This window comes from Procambarus clarkii, chromosome 1 (assembly GCF_040958095.1).
Source record: "Procambarus clarkii isolate CNS0578487 chromosome 1, FALCON_Pclarkii_2.0, whole genome shotgun sequence".
Lineage (NCBI taxonomy): Eukaryota > Metazoa > Arthropoda > Malacostraca > Decapoda > Cambaridae > Procambarus > Procambarus clarkii.
This window is the reverse complement of record NC_091150.1, coordinates 21,889,240-21,909,915: the sequence shown is the minus strand read 5'-3', so window position 1 is coordinate 21,909,915 and position 20,676 is coordinate 21,889,240. Positions and strand designations below refer to the sequence as shown.

The following is a 20,676-nucleotide window of genomic DNA, read 5'->3' as shown; positions in this document are numbered from 1 at the left end:
GCACGCACATCTTGGAAGTCAAGACACTCGACAAGGATATGCACGACCGTAAGAGGGACAATGCAATTCGGACAATAAGGAGCAGGACGGCACTCCATTAAGTGTCTGTGAGTTAAGCGTGTATGGCCAATACGTAACCTCGCCAGAGCCGTTTTTCACCGCCAGTTACGGTGGTAGGAGGAAGGCCATGAGGAGACACTATGCTTAAGAGAACGCAGCTTGTTACCAGTAACAGAAGACCAACAACTCTGCCAACGGGCAAGGATTGAGGAATAAATAACTGGGTAGAAGTCAGAATAAGGAATACCTTTACGGGAGATGGGACAGGTGCGGATAGCTTCCTTAGCGGCAGCGTCCACACGCTCATTTAAGATCACACCAATATGGCTGGGAACCCAACAAAACTCGAGTCTTAAATATGCTGGAGATAAGAAACAGCCAATGTTGAATTTCGGCGACCAAAGAATGGACAGGATTGAAGGCCTCCAGAGCCATGAGGGCACTGCGAGAGTCAACTACTACAACAAAGGAAGAATTATGGTGATAAAGCAGTTGACGAAGAGCAAACAAAATTGCATAAAGTTCAGCCATGAAGACGCTAGTCTCCGGAGGCAGGGGACACATATAGGTGCAGTCAGGAAACACAATGGAGTAGTCCACACCGTCAGCAGACTTGGACCCAACTGTGAAGACGGAGATGGAGCGGGAGTGTGAAGAAAAGTGAGCAAGGAAAAGGCGTTTCAATACTGTAGGAAAGGTAAAAGCCTAAGTCATGCAGGTCAAGGTTCTACAAAACTTAGGAAGAGGGACCCTCCATGGGGGCAATGACGGAATGACACGAGGAGAAACATTGGCAACACCAACCGAGAGAGAACCTTGCAAGCGAGACAACTGTACAGAAACAGGAAGGTGGTGAAGGGAACAGGGCCCACAGGAGGGGCTATGGTCAACGTACGACATAAGCGAGAGTGAGGGTGTTGTATGGACCGCGTAAAGTAACGAAGACAGTAGCGATCCCGGCGATCCTGTTGAGATAGGACGCTGGTCTCAGCTTTCAAGCTCTGGGTAGGAGTCGAACGAAAGGCACCAGAGCTAAGACAGTGCCAAGTATGGTGAAAAGCATTAAGACAACGAAGGGTGGAAGGAGAGGCAGATGAGTAAGCAGAACAGCCACAATCGAGTTTAGTCAGCACGAGAGAGGAATGTAAAGAGAGAGAACCGTGCGCCTATCAGCTTCCCAAGACGTACGGGACAAGACCTTAAGTAAGTTAAGGGCCTTAGGGCATACAACTCGGAGGTAGGAGATATGGGGTGACCAGGACAAGCGAGTGTCAAAGATTAACTCCAGAAGTTTAGCAGAATCCATATACGAGAGAGGATTACCATAAAGCAACAGAGGGGGTCGAAGGACGACCTGCTTCCGAGAAAAAGTCACAGCACAAGTCTTAGCCGGAGAGAACTTGAAGCCATGATTGGTGGCCCAGGACGACACGGCATCAATCGCAAGTTGAAGCCGCCGGTCGAGGAAAGGTGAGTCATCACCTTGACAACAGAGAGTAAGATCGTCAACATAAAGAGCGGAGAAAATGTTAGAGGGAAGGGAAGAAAGAAGTCAATTGAGGGCAACTAGGAAAAGAGTAATGCTCAGAACATTAAGGCAACTTAGGGGCACACCTTCGTATTGCCGAAAAGAGGCAGAGAGAGTAGTACCAAGCTGCACTGGAAAGGAACGACGAGAGAGGAAGCTCTGGAGGAAGACAGGGAGATTACCACGAAGACCAAAAGAACGGTGTTGGGACAGAATATGGTAATGCCAGGTGGTGTCATATGCCTTTTCCAGGTCAAAATGGACAACAACAACGTCGGTCTTTGCAGTAAAGGCAGTACGAATATAGACCTCCAAGTTCACGAGGACATCAGTCGTGCTGTGACACTTGCGAAAGACAAATTGAGAAGAGGAGAGATGAGAGCGTTCCAAGAACCACATCAGACGGACATTAAACATACGCTCAAAGTGTTTGCAGACGCAACTCGTGAGAGCAATGTGGCGGAAGTCTTCAGGGGGATGACCCTAGAGAACCAGGTTTTCAAAGAGGAAGAACAATCGCCTCCAGCCAGTCCTCAGGGACTGACGACGACTCCCAGACACGGTTATAAACACTCAGTAAAAAATAAAACGTGCATGGAGGTAGATGGCAAAGCATCTCATAATGAACATCATCAGAGCCTGCCGCTGTAGAACCGCAGAGGGCCAGGGCAAACTGGAGTTCTGAGAGAGAGAGAGAAGGGATCTTTATAGGGAAGCTGAAGAGTAGTGCAAAAATCTAAGGGAGAAGATTCAAGAAGGGGCTTATGAGTAAAGAAAGTAGGAGGAAGATGAGAGCCGGAGCTAACAGTCGAAAAGTGAGAACCCAGTTTGGTTGCGACCGACACCGGATTCGCCACAATAGATCCACGTAGGGACTGGCGAGACATCTAGAACAAATTTACCTGCTATCTTGCGGATTTTCTTCCAGATCAGGGGCAAAGGAGTGTCAGACGTAATGGTGGAAACGAAAGATCTCCAGCCCTCACGTTTAGCTGTACGGATGGCCCTATGGGCCACCGCACCGTGTGGGCCACTGCACCTATGACCCTATGGGCCACTGCACCTATGGGCCACCGCACCTATGGCCCTATGGGCCACCGCACCTATGGCCCTATGGTCCACCGCACCTATGGCCCTATGGGTCACCGCACCACGTACGGATGGCCCTATGGACCAAGGGTCAAAGCTCAACCCCTGCAAGCACAACTAGGTGAGTACCCGCTCTCCGAAACAAAAGAAAAGAAACGGGCGTCCTACGGCGACAGTGATTCTTCGAGGCTGCACGCTTATCGCGGACAGCCTGAGCACACTCAGCGGACAGTCTGAGCAGTCTGCGTCCCACCAGGGAACGCACTTCCACATGCCCCGGGAGGTAGAGCAAGGAACAGCAGAGAGCAGCAGCGAAAACAGGTCATGAAAAAGGAGGAGGGCTCGGGGGAGAGGAAGATCAGAGAGGTCGGAAAGAGTAGCATACAAAGTGAAGAGGTTCCAGTCAGCCCTGGCAAATTGCCACCGAGGGAAGGAGAGGGGGAAAAGAGATGAAGGTGACAAGGATGCGGAAATGGTCACTGTTATGGAGGTCATCAATAACCCATCAGGTGAACTCCAAATAAAGAGAAGACGAGCAGGGAGAAAGATCAAGACAGGAAAGGGTGCGAGTGCGGTAGTCAACATGAGTTGGCTTACCAGAATTCAGAAGAGACAGAGAAGAAGAGAGGACAAAAGGTTCAAGGCAGCGGCCCCGGGTGTTTGTCAGAACATCACCCCAGAGGGTATGTCGACAGTTAAAATCACCGAAAAAGAGCACAGGCTCTGGTAAGGAATACAACAGGTGTTTAAGATCAGGAAGAGAAAGTGGGGCATTCGGGGGGAGAAAAATGGAACAGACTGTATACCATTTACTCACAACGATACGGCCCAGAACACTGAATGGACGAATGAAAAAGTAAGGGGACGAAGGGAATATCAAGACGGATCAAGAGAGCAGTAGAGGCATGGGCCCCAGCAAGGGCTGGAGGCAAAGAGAGAAAGGAATAACCACAGAAGCGACCAGGACGAGCGCCAAGCATCGGCTCCTAGAGACAAACACAAAGCAGGGAAACTGAGCGACCAGAAGATGGAGTTCATGGAAGTTTGCATAAAAACCACGAATATTCCATTGAAGAACAGACAAAGACAAAAAACAAAAAGAAAGAACAGAAACAGAGATAATAGGGGAGAAAGAAAGGCAAAGCAGAACAAAGCAAAGCAGAACACAGTAAACTAAGGAAGAACAAGATCAGGATCAGTGAAATCAGGGTGACAGGGCAGAGGTAAAGCTAGCAAATATAACTGAGACAAGGGAGCAGGAAAACGGACCAGAGGCAAACAGAGTCCGGAGCGGGGAAAGGAATCAGGGTGCGGAAGGAGAGCGAAACAGGTGAGGGCACCGGAGCAAGGGCAGCATCCAAGAGAGGATTAAGGACCATGGGAACCTCCATAGGAAGGACAGGAGACCCCGACATTGAAAAGGGAGGGGCAGCAGGTGTAGTGTCGGAGACGGAAGGTGAGGAATACAACGAAGCCTTCTTACCAGCCGGGGAGGAAGGAGAGGAGCCAGGCTTACGCTTCTGATGTAAAGAGACAGGCACACCATCAGCAATATACTATGCGACCGCCTCGACAGTTTCAACAGAAGAAGGAAAACGGGAATGGGTAACATGACGAACGCTGGGAGGAGGATGGACAATGGCCTGAACAGACAGACAGTGAGGAGGACCGAGAGACAGAGGGGAGGGCTGAAAAGAAGGAGTGGGGCGAGAAGGGAAGGAGGGCATAGGAGACAAGGAAGGCCGGGAAGGAAGAAAACACCAGACAGAACCACGAGGAAGACCCTCTGGCCCAGAACGCAAAGGAGCAGACGGAGCAGACGAGGTGGTGGTGGAGGTATAGGGGTCGAAGGTCTCGAAATGGTTGCGAAACTGAGAAAGTGGGAGAGGGCGAGAAGAAGAAGGGGAACACACCACACGAGCATAAGACATGCCAGAGAAAGAGGGAAGACGCCGAACCTGGCGCTTAGCCTTAGGAAAAGACAAATGATCACGATGCTCTAAACTGAGGATGGCTTCCTCAAATTTGTAATGCACACATGCGCGGGAGAAGGCAGGGTGGGTGTCGCCGCAAATGATGCAGAGAGAGTTTGGGAAGAAGGGCACTCTGTCTTAGAATGATCCGAGGTTCCACACAAAGGGGCAGAGAGAGAGACCTCACTTGGGCACCTGAAGGCAACATGTGCAAATCTCCAGCACCTGCTACAGAAGCGAGGAGAGGGGATGTACTCCTGAAGGAAGCATCTGGCACCAGCAAGGATGACTGAAGAAGGAAGGGACCGACCATCAAATTAAAAAAAAAAATCAAATTCAAATGTTTATTTAGGTAAAGTACATACATACAAGGGGTGATGCAAATATTGATGAATTTATAGATAGAGCTAGTACATACAATGCCTAAAGCCACTATTACGCAAAGCGTTTCGGGCAGGAAAAACACTAAAGACTAAAACTTAATACTAATTGAGATTAAAGTATAAATTGTGTTGAGAAAATATATAGATAATGAAAGGGGGGAACATGGCAGAAAAACAGCAAAATACAGTTTTGTCGACAAACAGCATTGTTTAAAAAAAATAGCAGACATGGGTTGACATTAAAGGGAAAAGGTAGGTTACATGGAGTTAATTAGGTAGTGCTTAGTTTTTTCTTAAACTGGTTTAGAGAGGTACAGTCTTTAACATGGTTGGGAAGGTCATTCCACATTCTGGGTCCCTTGATTTGTAGAGCATTTCTAGTTTGATTAAGTCGTACTCTTGGAAATATCAAAAAGGTATTTGTTTCTGGTGTGGTGCTCATGGGTTCTGTTGCAACCTTCAGTGAAGCTTTTAAGGTCAGGATTGGCATTACAGTTCAGCGTTTTATATATATATATATATATATATATATATATATATATATATATATATATATATATATATATATATATATATATGCGAACAAGCCTGAATGGTCCCCAGGACAATATGCAACTGAAAACTCACACCCCAGAAGTGACTCGAACCCATACTCCCAGAAGCAACGCAACTGGCATGTACAAGACGCCTTAATCCACTTGACCATCACGACCGGACAAAATGAGGTGATAGCCGAGGCTATTTGAACCACCCCACCGCCGGCACTCGGATAGTAATCTTGGGCATAGCATTTTACCAAATCACCTCATTCTTTGGGGCACACGTGAGGAACACAAATGCGAACAAGCCTGAATGGTCCCCAGGACAATATGCAACTGAAAACTCACACCCCAGAAGTGACTCGAACCCATACTCCCAGAAGCAACGCAACTGGTATGTACAAGACGCCTTAATCCACTTGACCATCACGACCGGACAAAATGAGGTGATAGCCGAGGCTATTTGAACCACCCCACCGCCGGCACTCGGATAGTAATCTTGGGCATAGCATTTTACCAAATCACCTCATTCTTTGGGGCACACGTGAGGAACACAAATGCGAACAAGCCTGAATGGTCCCCAGGACAATATGCAACTGAAAACTCACACCGGGAGCCGGTCGGCCGAGCGGACAGCACGCGGGACTTGTGATCCTGTGGTCCTGGGTTCGATCCCAGGCGCCGGCGAGAAACAATGGGCAGAGTTTCTTTCACCCTATGCCCCTGTTACCTAGCAGTAAAATAGGTACCTGGGTGTTAGTCAGCTGTCACGGGCTGCTTCCTGGGGGTGGAGGCCTGGTCGAGGACCGGGCCGCGGGGACACTAAAAGCCCCGAAAGCATCTCAAGATAACCTCAAGATAACCACCCCAGAAGTGACTCGAACCCATACTCCCAGAAGCAACGCAACTGGTATGTACAAGACGCCTTAATCCACTTGACCATCACGACCGGACAAAATGAGGTGATAGCCGAGGCTATTTTATCTTCTGGGAGTATGGGTTCGAGTCACTTCTGGGGTGTGAGTTTTCAGTTGCATATTGTCCTGGGGACCATTCAGGCTTGTTCGCATTTGTGTTCCTCACGTGTGCCCCAAAGAATGAGGTGATTTGGTAAAATGCTATGCCCAAGATTACTATCCGAGTGCCGGCGGTGGGGTGGTTCAAATAGCCTCGGCTATCACCTCATTTTGTCCGGTCGTGATGGTCAAGTGGATTAAGGCGTCTTGTACATACCAGTTGCGTTGCTTCTGGGAGTATGGGTTCAAGTCACTTCTGGGGTGTGAGTTTTCAGTCGCATATATATATATATATATATATATATATATATATATATATATATATATATATATATATATATATATATATATATATATATAATACACATGAGAGGATGTGCAGTGACTTAATATCTAACATATTCAGAGATTTGAGTAAGGGTACCGAGTGATGTCTGGGGCCAGAGTTGGATATTGTCCTAATAGCTGCTTTGTGTTGAGTAATTAGAGGACGTAAATGATTTTGAGTAGTAGAACCCCAAGCACAAATACCATAGTTGAGATAAGGATATATGAGGGAGTAATAGAGCATCACCAGGGCAGGGCGAGGTACATAATATCTGATCTTAGAAAGAATGCCAACAGTTTTTGAAACTTTTTTAATATTTAAAATGTGTCCCTGGAAATTCAGCTTATGGTCAATGAGAACGCCAAGGAATTTGCCATCTATTTTGTTACAAATTTGGGTATTGTTTATCTTGAGATTTATTTGATATGAGAATTTATTGCCAAACAAAATACAGAAAGTTTTGTCAATGTTGAGGGTGAGTTTGTTGGCAGTTAGCCAAAGATGGACTTTATTTAGCCCAGTGACATTAAGAGCAAGGGGGTCAGGACTGGAATAAATGAAAGTTGTGTCGTCAGAAAATATAATTGGTTTGAGGTGTTGGGAGGCATTTAGAAGGTCATTAATGTAGGTGAGAAAGAGGAGAGGGCCAAGTATGCTGCCCTGAGGAACACCAATGTTGATGGGTAGGGTTACCTTGAGGTTATCTTGAGATGATTTCGGGGCTTTTTAGTGTCCCCGCGGCCCGTTCCTCGACCAGGTCTCCACTCCCAGGAAGCAGCCTGTGACAGCTGACTAACACCCAGGTACCTATTTTACTGCTAGGTAACAGGGGCATAGAGTGAAAGAAACTCTGCCCAGTGTTTCTCGCCGGCGCCTGGGATCGAACCCAGGACCACAGGATCACAAGTCCAGCGTGCTGTCCGCTCGGCCGACCGGCTCCCATTTATTCCACGGTGGGAGAAATTGAATTATTAACAGTAACATACTGGAGTCTGTCAGTAAGGTAAGATTTGAGGTATTGCAGGGAGTGTCCTCTGACTCCATAATGATGTAATTTAAGAAGAAGGTTTTGGTGGTTGACAGTGTCAAAAGCCTTACACAGGTCCACAAATAACCCAACAGGGAACTCATTTTTATCAAGAGCTGTATGTATCAAGTTAATCATACTAATAAGTGCCTTTTTGGGTCTGAAGCCATATTGACAAGAGCTAAGTATATTGTGTTTGGCTAGATAAGAGTAAAGCTGCTTGTAGATTAGTTTTTCAAATATTTTTGACAAGTTAGGCAGGATTGATATAGGTCTGTAGTTGTTAACATCTGTGAGATCACCACATTTGTGGACAGGAGTTACTCTCGTTTTTTTTAGAATATATGGAAAGGTTTGGAGTTCAAGTGACTTGTTGAAGAGCAATGCAATAGCAGGGGCTAAAGATCTGGAGGCTCTTTTGTAAATTAAAGTTGGTATCTCCTCAAGGGCACTAGACTTGGTTTTAAGGGAAAGGATTATCTCATTAACATCAGTGGAATTTGCAGGCTTTAGGCACAGAGACTGTGGATAGTTACCTGTAAGATAGTCCTGAACATCAGCACTGGAAGATGGAATATCATTTGCAAGGGATGACCCAATGGAAGAGAAGAAGCTATTGAACTCAATAGCAGTATCAGAATCAAATTTGAATTTGATTTTTTTTAACTTAACAGGCAGGAGCTAGAGAGTAACGGTAAGGGGCGAAAAGTGAGACTGGCGACCCTTAACGAGTGGAGTACCTCAAGGATCGGTGCTTGGACCAGTTCTATTTATAATATATGTGAACGACATGTCTATGGGAGACATGTCGTTCATGTCACGAACATATGTCGATGTTCGTGAATGACTCAAAACTAAGGAGAAGAGTTGTGACAGATGAGGATTATAGGATCCTCCAAGAGGACTTGAATAAGTTGCAGAGATGGTCAGAGAAATGGCTACTGGAGTTCAACACGAGCAAGTGGAAAGTTATGGAAATGGGACTAGGTGACAAGAGACCACAAGGTCAGTACACAATGAAGGGAAGCTACCTACCTGTGACGATTCGGGAAAGGGACCTGTGAGTGGACATAACACTAAATCTAACTCCTGAGGCACATATAAATTGGATATCGACAGCAGCGTACTCTATGCTAGCAAAAGTTAGAAAGTCACTCAGAAACCAAAGTAATGAGGCTTTTAGAGCGCTTTACACTGCCTATGAGAGATTAGTTTTGGAGTATGCCGTGCCATCATGGAGCCCCGACCTACAGAAACACATTAGTAAACTGGAAAAGATTAAAAAATTTGCGGTGAGGCTTGTCCAAGAGTTGTAAGAGATGGAATATGAAGAGCGACTGAAGGAACTGAACCTGACGATGCTATACAGAAGGAGGGAACGGGGAAGATATGATAGTGCTATAAATTTGTGGGCTGCTATGGGGGATCTAGTATTATGGAAAGGATCAGCAGTTAGAATCAAGGTGTAACAGGGTAGTGACACAATTAGGCCCTGCCCCCAAGGAACATAGGTTCCTGTTTATACTTTAAGGTTTTAGAACAGATCCGTTGTCTGGGATACAATCAATTACGCCACTACAACAGGAGTAATGGATGCACCTCAAAAACTAACATATTTATTAAACCCTCTTAACAACCCCCCATATACATTCACAACAATAACAATAATTCAATAGGTTCTTCTCTTCCATTGGTTCATCCCTTGCAAATGATATTCCATCTTCCAGTACTGACATTAAGGACTATCTTACAGGTAACTATCCACAGTCTCTGTACCTAAAGCCTATTAATTCCACTGATGTCAATGAGATAATCCTTTCCCTTAAAACCAAGTCTGGTGCCCTTGAGTTGATACCAACTTTAATTTACAAAAAAGCCTCCAGATCTTTAGCCCCTGCTATTGCTTTGCTCTTCTACAAGTCACTTGAACTCCAAACCTTTCCAGATATTCTAAAAAAAGCGAGAGTAACGCCTGTCCACAAATGTGGTGATCTCACAGATGTTAACAACTACAGACCTATATCAATCCTGCCAAACTTGTCAAAAATGTTTGAAAAACTAATCTATAAGCAGCTTTACTCATATCTAGCCAAACTCAATATACTTAGCCCTTGCCAATATGGCTTCAGACCCAAAAAAAGCACTAACGATGCACTTATTAGTATGCTTAACTCGATTCATACAGCTCTTGATAAAAATGAGTTCCCTGTTGGGTTATTTGTGGAGCTGCGTAAAGCTTTTGATACTGTCAACCACCAAAACCTTCTTAAATTACATCATTATGGAGTCAGAGGACACTCCCTACAATACCTCAAATCCTACCTTACTGACAGGCTCCAATATGTTTCTGTGAATAATACAATTTCTCCCACCCTACCCATCAACATTGGTGTTCCTCAGGGCAGCATACTTGGCCCTCTCCTCTTTCTCATCTACATTAATGACCTTCCAAATGCCTCCCAACACCTCAAACCAATTCTATTTGCTGACGACACAACCTTCATTTACTCCAGTCCTGATCCCCTTGCTCTAAATGCCACAGTAAATACTGAGCTAAATAAAGTCCATCTGTGGCTAACTGCCAACAAACTCACCCTTAACATTGACAAAACTTTCTATATTCTGTTTGGCAATAAATCCTCTAATAAAATAAATCTCAAAATAAACAATACCCAAATTTGTAAGAAATTAGATGGCAAATTCCTTGGCATTCTCATTGACCACAAGCTGAATTTCCAGGGATACATTCTAAACATATCAAAAAAAGTTTCAAAAACTGTGGGCATTCTTTCTAAGATCAGATATTATGTACACGCCCTGCCCTGGTGACTCTCTATTACTCCCTTATCTATCCATATCTCAACTATGGTATTTGTGCTTGGGGCTCTACTACCCAAAATCACTTACGTCCTCTAATTACTCAACACAAAGCTGCTATTAGGACAATATCCAATTCTGGCCCCAGACATCACTCGGTACCCCTACTCAAATCTCTGAATATGTTAGACATTAAGTCACTGCACATTCTCTCATGTGTATTATACATATATAAAACGCTAAACTATAATGCCAATCCTGATCTCAAAAGCTTCATAGAAGGTTGTAACAGAACCCATGAGCACCACACCAGAAATAAATACAGTTTTGATATTCCTAGAGTACGACTTAATCAAACTAGAAATGCTCTACAAATCAAGGGGCCCAGAATGTGGAATGACCTTCCCAACCATGTTAAAGACTGTACCTCTCTCAACCAGTTTAAGTTAAAAGCGAAGCTATACCTAATAAATTCCCTGTAACCTACCTTACCCTTCTATTGTCAACCAATGTCTGTTTTTCTTTAAAGAGCGCTGTTTGTCGACATAATTGTATTTGTGCTGCTTTTTCATCTATGTTTTCATTTCTTGTTTTCATTCTACTCATTATGCTCAATTAGTATTAAGCTTGTCATTTAAGTTTATCATGCCCGAAATGCTTTGCGTAATAGTGGCTTTAGGCATTGTATGTACTAGCTATACCTATAAGTCAACCAATCTTTGTAAAAATTTATAGTATGTATGTACCTTACCTAAATAAACATTTTATTTTATTTTATTTTATGTAATTACTTTACCACACTATCTTACGTTAACAACCTTGGTCCACATAGGCAGATACCTTGAGGTGCTTCCGGGGCTTAGCGTCCCTGCGGCCCGGTCGTCGACCAGTCCTCCTGGTTGCTGGACTGATCAACCAGGTTGTTGGACGCGGCTGCTCGCAGCCTGACGTAAGGCAGGATACAAATCTTACACTTGAGACAAGCTAGGGTAAAGTCTACTAGGCAAGGGACACTAGCAAGGACTCTAGGTAGCTTGGTACCACTGGAGAAGCACGTGCTTCCACTGAACCCCCTTTAGAGTAAATTAGCAATATAAACACTAGTGATACACTATACACATTACTACACACTTATGCCAGAAAACGAGAATGCAGCACTACTTAGCTATGTAAACTAGACACAGGATAAGGTAAGGGAGAGAAGTAGGAGGAAGGGGAGAGGGATGCAGAACAACACAGTAGAGTTGTTGACACCACGCCGCCAGCCAGAGAAGAGCGCTTCAGCCTCCAGTCCCAGAGCTCCCGAGGTGTGTGGTGCCGGGAAGAGCCTAATTGATCGTGCAGCTTATACACATTACAAATCTTCACCGATGTACAATATTGTTTGCTTTACTCGTTCTAAGGATGGTTAATAATTACTACAATGTTATACTTAATTCACAACAAGCTCAAAGAGTCTGAATGCTCTGTGAGAAACAAGATTCGTCTTATGTCTGGCAAGGAAGATACGAACAAAGACGTGTCAACAAGCGCATCAAATAATGTAAAGTAATTTATTTATGCTCAATTTGACCTCTGGTTTCCACTGATGAACCCAGGGTCGTAACAGATAGCAATATATAAAATACTTAGGAAGATTGACAGACGAATTGTTCACACGGAATACAATAGGACAAGGATACTTGGGTGGAAGCTGGACACTCATATCATTCATAAAGATTTTAGAAAGTTTTCTTTTAGCATGAGAGTAGTAGGAAAATGGAATGAACTAAAGGAGCAGATTGTGGAAGCAAACACTATTCACAACTTTAAAACAAGATATGATAGGGAAGAAGGACAGGAGTCATTGCTTTAAACAACCGGTAGGCAGAGAGCCGGGATCCAAGAGCCAACACTCGATCCAGCAAGCACAAATAGGTGAATACAAATAGGTGAGTACACACTAAATTTCCATACTGAAAACTGCTCAAGAGAAATAGGTCCCTCGTTAAAAATTAAGCATTAATTTCCCTGGCGGCCATAACCACCATACGAACCCATGACAAAGCGCTCGCCTGGCGTTCCGCGAGCGCTATGTCATGGGTTCGTATCCTGGCCGGGGAGGATTTACTGGGCGCAAATCCTTAACTGTAGCCTCTGTTTAACCCAACAGTAAAATGTGTACTTGGTTGTAACAACGATTCTTCGCGGTGGGGATCGTATTCCAGGGACCTGCCCGAAACGCTACGCGTACTAGTGGCTGTACAAGAATGTATCAACTCTTGTACATATCTAAAAAAAAAAAAAACTTACCCGGCGGCGGAGGGTGAGCCAGAGCAGTGTGCCGGCGAGCACCACCACCAGCACGGCCAGCACGGCGCCCAGCACCACCACCTCCCTCCTCACTCCTGCGGTAGGCCCATTATCTAAAAGAAAATATTAAGGTGATGACCATGAATACTTTAGAAATAAACCACTGCAGAATATTTATGATGTTTCAGTTATAATTGTATACAAATTGATTGTTTCATTATAATACTTCTCACAGCTGTGGGGAAACAGGTCTTAATTACTTAGGCTTATCGTAGTACCACCTAAATCATCTACTAATATTTCCCAGGATGACATCCACAAAAGTTGTCTAACTCCCAAGTGCCTATTTATTTTTTGGATGAAAAAGTCAGGAGGTGAAAGGAAACGTGCCTAACTGTTTCTGACCATGGACACGGCTGCTCTGGAGAAAGTGTAACACCGAGCAACAAAAATCCTTCCAGTGCTAAGTTAACTCATGTATGGGGAATGGTTGAGGTCCACAGGGCCAACAACACTACAAACCAGGCATCACAGGGCGGATCTCATCGAAAATTAAAATACTGAACAATTTGGAGGATGTTGATCCGGACAATTTCTTCAAAAGGTCAGATGTTACACAAACAAGGAACAACGGGTTCAAGCTCAACAAGCCACAATGTTGGACTGAGAACAGGAGATGCTCTTTCACCCACAGGGTTATTAACCCATGGAACAGCCTACCCGCTGCAGCCGTAAATGCTAAAGCTCTGTTAAATTTTAAAGTCCAACTGGAAAAAATCATCAGTGCAAATGGGGGGACCTTCGAAAAGCCGCCGGCTTCCTGTCCTCGTCGAGGCCACTAGTGTTAGTGGCCCTCAGGTAAATTCATGTAAATCTTCTACAGGCAAGTGGCGACGAACAAAGAAAGTGTCACAGTTTGAGATTGAGTGGGCAATGGGTCCAAGTGTACTCATTGAGTGGGCAATGGGTCCAAGTGTACCCATTGAGTGGGCAATGGGTCCAAGTGTACCCATTGAGTGGGCAATGGGTCCAAGTGTACCCATTGAGTGGGCAATGGGTCCAAGTGTACCCATTGAGTGGGCAATGGGTCCAAGTGTACCCATTGAGTGGGCAATGGGTCCAAGTGTACCCATTGAGTGGGCAATGGGTCCAAGTGTACCCATTGAGTGGGCAATGGGTCCAAGTGTACCCATTGAGTGGGCAATGGGTCCAAGTGTACCCATTGAGTGGGCAATGGGTCCAAGTGTACCCATTGAGTGGGCAATGGGTCCAAGTTCTTGTACACCACTCAGAGTGGTGAAGGTTTATGTTCCTTGTTACGACGAGCGAGGGGGACCAGGCGGACCGTATAGACCAAGACCAGGCAGCTGGTGGCCTTGAGTACCTCTGGCTCTACACCACTCTGCACCAGGGGACAGAGCACCTCTGGCTCTACACCACTCTGCACCAGGGGACAGAGCACCTCTGGCTCTACACCACTCTGCACCAGGGGACAGAGCACCTCTGGCTCTACACCACTCTGCACCCGGGGACAGCCCCTCTGGGAACTGACTGGATTTTTCTTCATGGCATGACTGGACGTTAAGTAGAATGCGCTGCACAAGAGTCATGTGTAAGGATCAGACGGTATATAACGCCTAAGAAGAACAATTGAGGCAAGCACTCACCTGGAGGAAGATGTGTCGCCTCGAGGGTGTCTGGCAGTATTGTAGTATGGATGGGAGCTGGAGGAAACGGGTCCTCCTGGTGGAGCAGAAAGTAGAAGGCCTTGTCTGAGGACCTCTCCACCAACAGACCTCCCGGCAACTGACTCTGTATGAGGCGCTCCGTCGAGGATCTCGTCTCGCCCAGCTGTAGTAGAGGAAGATGATGGAGAAGGCTGTGTGTGTTGTGTCATGTGTTAGTGATCTGTACGTTAATACTTTCTGAGAGACAGTTGTGTATTGAGCAAAGCTCAGGTTTGTTTGTCACTTATATATATATATATGTATCTGGCTAGTGATTCCTATTACCAAGACAGAACTGGACTGAAGCCACAGGAGGCCAGGTTCGTACCAGCCAGATCTTGGTTAAGATCTTTAAAGGCCCTAAACACCTAAAAGATTATGGTGCCCCATATACTCTATATGTAATTCAAAATAAGAACAATAGTAAACTAAAATGCTGTATATAATTTCTAATAAACAAATATCATTATTTATATGAAACAAATACCAGCGAGAAAGAGAGAGAAGAGAATGAGAGGAAGAGGCCATGCTGGAGCAGCCTGTCCCAAGAACACCACTCCATCAGCGACCATCACATTCCCAGGCTGCCTTGTCCTTCAGCAAGTTCCTGATCACGGGAGATCAGCTCAACTGATCACATGAAGGCTCTGGCACACAGTTACCCAAATCTTATGAAGTGACGTATTCTATTCCTTACATGATTGTTACGTAATGTTGTTTAAGAATAAATTCTATTCCTAATGATGCATATAATAATAGGCTCATGATATAAACTGGGTCTCTAGGAGAAGGTTTCAACTGAGCTGAGGAAGGATTACAGCTCTTGCTTGCAGTTTCACCAGGTTCTTATATGATAGTTCCCTATGTGATAGTTTCAAAGTATATTCTCATGGAATAAATGAGTTTCTAGGAGCAGGCTTCAGATGAGTTGAGACAGGATAACAGCTCTTGCTTGCAGTTTCAGCAGGTACGTCATTTGGCAGTCCTTATGAACCCGAGTCTTAGTTAAAAAAAGAGAGATAGAGGAGGTGAAGATGGGTACAGGAGAAAAGGCGAGAAGTGGGGGAAAGGGAAGGTGAAAGTGGAGGTGGAAGAGAAGGGGAAGAGATGAAAGAGGGGAGGAAAGGGGGAGAGATGACAGAGAGGGAGAGAGAAAGGGAAGACGTGGGGAGGGGGGAGACGTGGGGGGAGGGGGAATGGGGAGAGGTTAGAGAAGGGGAGAAGTGAAAGAGGGAAGAAGAGATGGTGTGATAGGGGAAAGTTTAGGAGACGGGGTGAGAAGGAGGAGCGGGGGAATATAAGGGAAAATAGGGGAAGAGAGACGGAAGATGTGGGATTTTATCAGTGTAGTGTGGCAGCACCCCGCCCCCCCCCCTCCCACACACACACCAGTGCCACTGTCCACTTCCTGCACTCGCGGGGAAAGTGTCCCGCACTCAGCGTAGAAAATAATAATAATAATAATAATAATAATAATAATAATAATAATAATAATAATAATAATAATAAAACCCTTAGTAAATGAGGAAACCAGCAGCTCCCGGGTCTCCAATCTATGTATCCGGGGGACACAGACCCCAGGCTCCGTGCTGCCGATTTGCCTGCCACAAAAGTTGAAATCCTAACTCGCTAATCTGGCTAATGTTTCATTCAGGCCAGATCATTTCTATCTTGAGGTTATCTTGAGATGATTTCGGGGCTTTTAGTGTCCCCGCGGCCCGGTCCTCGGCCAGGCCTCCACCCCCAGGAAGCAGCCCGTGACAGCTGACTAACTCCCAGGTACCTATTTACTGCTAGGTAACAGGGGCATTCAGGGTGAAAGAAACTTTGCCCATTTGTTTCTGCCTCGTGCGGGAATCGAACCCGCGCCACAGAATTACGAGTCCTGCGCGCTATCCACCAGGCTACGAGGCCCCCCCTATCAATACATACTTTGCGCCATTATATAATAGAATGTGATAAAATCGCGGAAGCCACAGAAACACCATCAATGGTGTCCAAGAAATGTGTAAGTATTTCATTCATAATGATGTGCTGCAGAGAATCCTAGCGAAGTATCCAAAATTTGCTTACTGTAAGTAATGCATGCACATGACTGTAAAGCTGCCGCCCAGTTGGGTGGGTGTGGAGCACATGACTGTAAAGCTGCCGCCCAGTTGGGTGGGTGTGGAGCACATGACTGTAAAGCTGCCGCCCAGTTGGGTGGGTGTGGAGCACATGACTGTAAAGCTGCCGCCCAGTTGGGTGGGTGTGGAGCACATGACTGTAAAGCTGCCGCCCAGTTGGGTGGGTGTGGAGCACATGCCTGTAAAGCTGCCGCCCAGTTGGGTGGGTGTGGAGCACATGACTGTAAAGCTGCCGCCCAGTTGGGTGGGTGTGGAGCACATGACTGTAAAGCTGCCGCCCAGTTGGGTGGGTGTGGAGCACATGACTGTAAAGCTGCCGCCCAGTTGGGTGGGTGTGGAGCACATGACTGTAAAGCTGCCGCCCAGTTGGGCGGGTGTGGAGCACATGCCTGTAAAGCTGCCGCCCAGTTGAGTGGGTGTGGAGCACATGACTGTAAAGCTGCCGCCCAGTTGGGTGGGTGTGGAGCACATGACTGTAAAGCTGCCGCCCAGTTGGGTGGGTGTGGATCACATGACTGTAAAGCTGCCGCCCAGTTGGGTGGGTGTGGAGCACATGACTGTAAAGCTGCCGCCCAGTTGGGTGGGTGTGGAGCACATGACTGTAAAGCTGCCGCCCAGTTGGGTGGGTGTGGAGCACATTACTGTAAAGCTGCCGCCCAGTTGGGTGGGTGTGGAGCACATGACTGTAAAGCTGCCGCCCAGTTGGGTGGGTGTGGATCACATGACTGTAAAGCTGCCGCCCAGTTGGGTGGGTGTGGATCACATGACTGTAAAGCTGCCGCCCAGTTGGGTGGGTATGGAGCACAAGACTGTAAAGCTGCCGCCCAGTTGGGTGGGTGTAGAGCACATGACTAAAGCTGCCGCCCAGTTGGGTGGGTGTGGAGCAAGACTATATAACTGTAAAGTGCCTTGTATAGTGACTTATCAGGGGGAAGGGGGTACTAATTTTTAATCATCAGAGACCACCCCCCCCCCCTGATAAAATAATATAATAACTACTACTGCAATCAATCAACACTAGAGAGCACACTGGAGAATCACTCAATAATGATCTTAAATACGGAGAAGGGGCTCAACGTCACCTTATTTGGGGGACTCTGCTCAAATCTGGTCCATTGTCATGACTACACACCCGGCTGAGCCACTGTGTATTACCCTCACTCTCCTTGCTTTGGGATGACATCCTTCCAGTTCCCCCCTTATGATATTATGTCTGCTGTCGACCGGCCTGAAACTGTTTCTCTCTCTCTCTCTCATTCTAGAAATTCCTCGCCGGGACGAGTGCAAAGACAAGTTGTTTACAGACAAACATTTATTACAAAAATTAAAAAGAATAAAGAAATAACAGCATATTATCATCAGATCCAACAAATGAGCATCACGCGTATATAATACCAACACTCCAACAAACACAGTTCACTAGGATGCTGCTTTAATCTTCACTAGCAATCTCTTGCCCCCCTCTCACCGTCTGGGCTAGGCAACTTGAATATACTTTAACTCAATGAAGAAAATATTAATGCAACAGTGCAAAATATATGGACAACAATGATGTTCATATTAATCTCTGTATTACGTTTATAAAATCATTATCAAGTCCATTTATCAATGGGTTCTTGAATCAAGTAGGTACTCTTGAAGCTCTCATGTCGCTGCTTCATTCATCAGCGACGACTCCTGTCCAATAGGTACCACTGCTACATGAAGTTCCACTACATAGGCTTCTTCATACATGCGAAGTTCCTCTACACAGACTTCACACTATACATGTAGGTCCACTACACAAGCTCCATCATACACATGTAGTTCCACAATACAAACGTCACCACACACATTGACTTCCGCTGTACAAACCTGTAATCCCATTACCATTCAATAATAACAACTTATTCTATCAAAACATAAGTAACATACATATTTACATTAAATTTCACCTTGCGATGTACTACACATCACTACGGGGGTCCTCCCCTACTTTTGGGCGCGACCATCCCGAATTCCTCCTCCACTGGGTGGTTGGGCACCATTCCTTCCCTCCGTCCCATCCCAAATCCTTATCCTGACCCCTTCAAAGTGCTATACAGTTGTAATGGCTTGGCGCTTTCCCCTGACATATCCCTCACTCCCTTCCCCAGTCGTACACTGGCATCAGGCGAGCAAACATGTGTCGCTCCCACCTCCATAATATCAAATCATCTCAAACTCATTTTATCTTCTCATTATTTTCACAAACTCTCAAACCTACATTCACAAACGACCTATACGGTCGCTGGGCACACGATCAAATTATTACAAGCTGTATAGTGCAGTATTTTGGGCTGCTGCTGCTAAAGGTTGGTGTGTCGACGCCTCTTCGATGACACACAAATATGGCGTCTTACCGGGTCGTCCACAAATTTCTCTTGGACGTGCCACTCGTGGCCCCTAACTGTCCATACTTGAGCGTGAAAAGTCGCATAACAATTTCCACACGGGAACACCTGCTCAATTTATCCACTTAAAAGGTTTTCACACAGTCGGGTCCACACAGGTATGACCACCCAATAGGCTTCAGGCCGCCCCTATACCACACCCAATAGGCTTCAGGCCGCCCCTATACCACACCCAATAGGCTTCAGGCCGCCCCTATACCACACCCAATAGGCTTCAGGCCGCCCCTATACCACACCCAATAGGCTTCAGGCCGCCCCTATACCACACTCAATAGGCTTCAGGCCGCCCCTATACCACACCCAATAGGCTTCAGGCCGCCCCTATACCACACCCAATAGGCTTCAGGTCGCCCCTATACCGTTACCACGATAACAGAGATACGTCACACGTCGTCCTCGACGCTTCCTCACGACGTTGATCGCATAGTCTTCTCTCAAATTCTTCACCCATGAGCTACAAACTTCCTTCTTCATAGAAGGCAACGACATACGTCCGTCCCTGTCGACTCTCACGACTGAAGTGACCGTTTAAGATCTCCGCTCTCGTCACGTCTCGTAAGATACTGTCGACATCTTATCTTACCTCGTGTCCTTAAGATGCTTTCCTTCTCCATAATCATAATTACTGACGTTTGCTTGGTTTAATTCCCTTATTAATCTAGTCAGGTGAGGATTAACTCACAAGGCAGATCTACCTCATTAGGCTTCCTGGGATTCATAACACTGCTGTCAGCCTCTTGTTGAATCACTTGTGATATAAAAATATTATTGATATGTATATGTTTATAAATGATTGTATATATGTGCACATGCGTATGTAACATTAACAATTATGTAACTAGCTTCAAAAGGTTGTCACTTTCTTAACTAAACGAACTATGGAGTTCAGTTCCTGAACCCATTGTGTTTGAACCCTTTCCACCATCGCCCACGGGATGGGTATGGGGTGCATAATAAAGAAATTGAATTATTTGCAAATGAAAGTACATTTTCTTAAGGCCGAAAATATCTTAGCTGTCATATATAGGAACACTCCCGCAGTGACGTTTACAAACAATATGGTTGGGTTACCGTTACCTGTGGCAGGTGGCTACAGGTGACGGATCTCCCAATCCTGAGCACTCCAGTTGCAAACTCTGTGAGCAGGAACTGCGGCATGATCTCCCACACTATATCACTGAATGCCCAGTTAATAGACCTTTCAGACCAGTTGGCATGAGGTACCTGGAGCTTTGTAATTACTTTATTCACTCTTGCATTCTTGAAGATATCCTCACAGTGTACCCAAAATTTGCCAGTGCCGGCTACTGAACACATGGCTCTGTATGACTAACCATCC

General features: G+C 45.7%; 1 protein-coding gene across 2 annotated transcripts in view; it reads right to left on the bottom strand.

The window, feature by feature from the left end:
- Window positions 1-20,676, bottom strand: part of LOC123757649 (uncharacterized) — a 111,745-nt gene that overhangs the window by 71,487 nt on the left and 19,582 nt on the right. For both annotated transcript variants that reach the window (XR_011225814.1, XM_069317631.1), the window contains exons 4-5: window positions 14,720-14,903; window positions 13,053-13,165 (exon numbers count right to left, since the gene is read on the bottom strand). Coding sequence is in view for 1 of the 2 variants with exons in the window: in XM_069317631.1 (XP_069173732.1) it covers window positions 13,053-13,165; window positions 14,720-14,903 (297 nt within the window). In the remaining variant the exon portion in view is untranslated. The remainder of the gene's footprint in view (window positions 1-13,052; window positions 13,166-14,719; window positions 14,904-20,676) is intronic.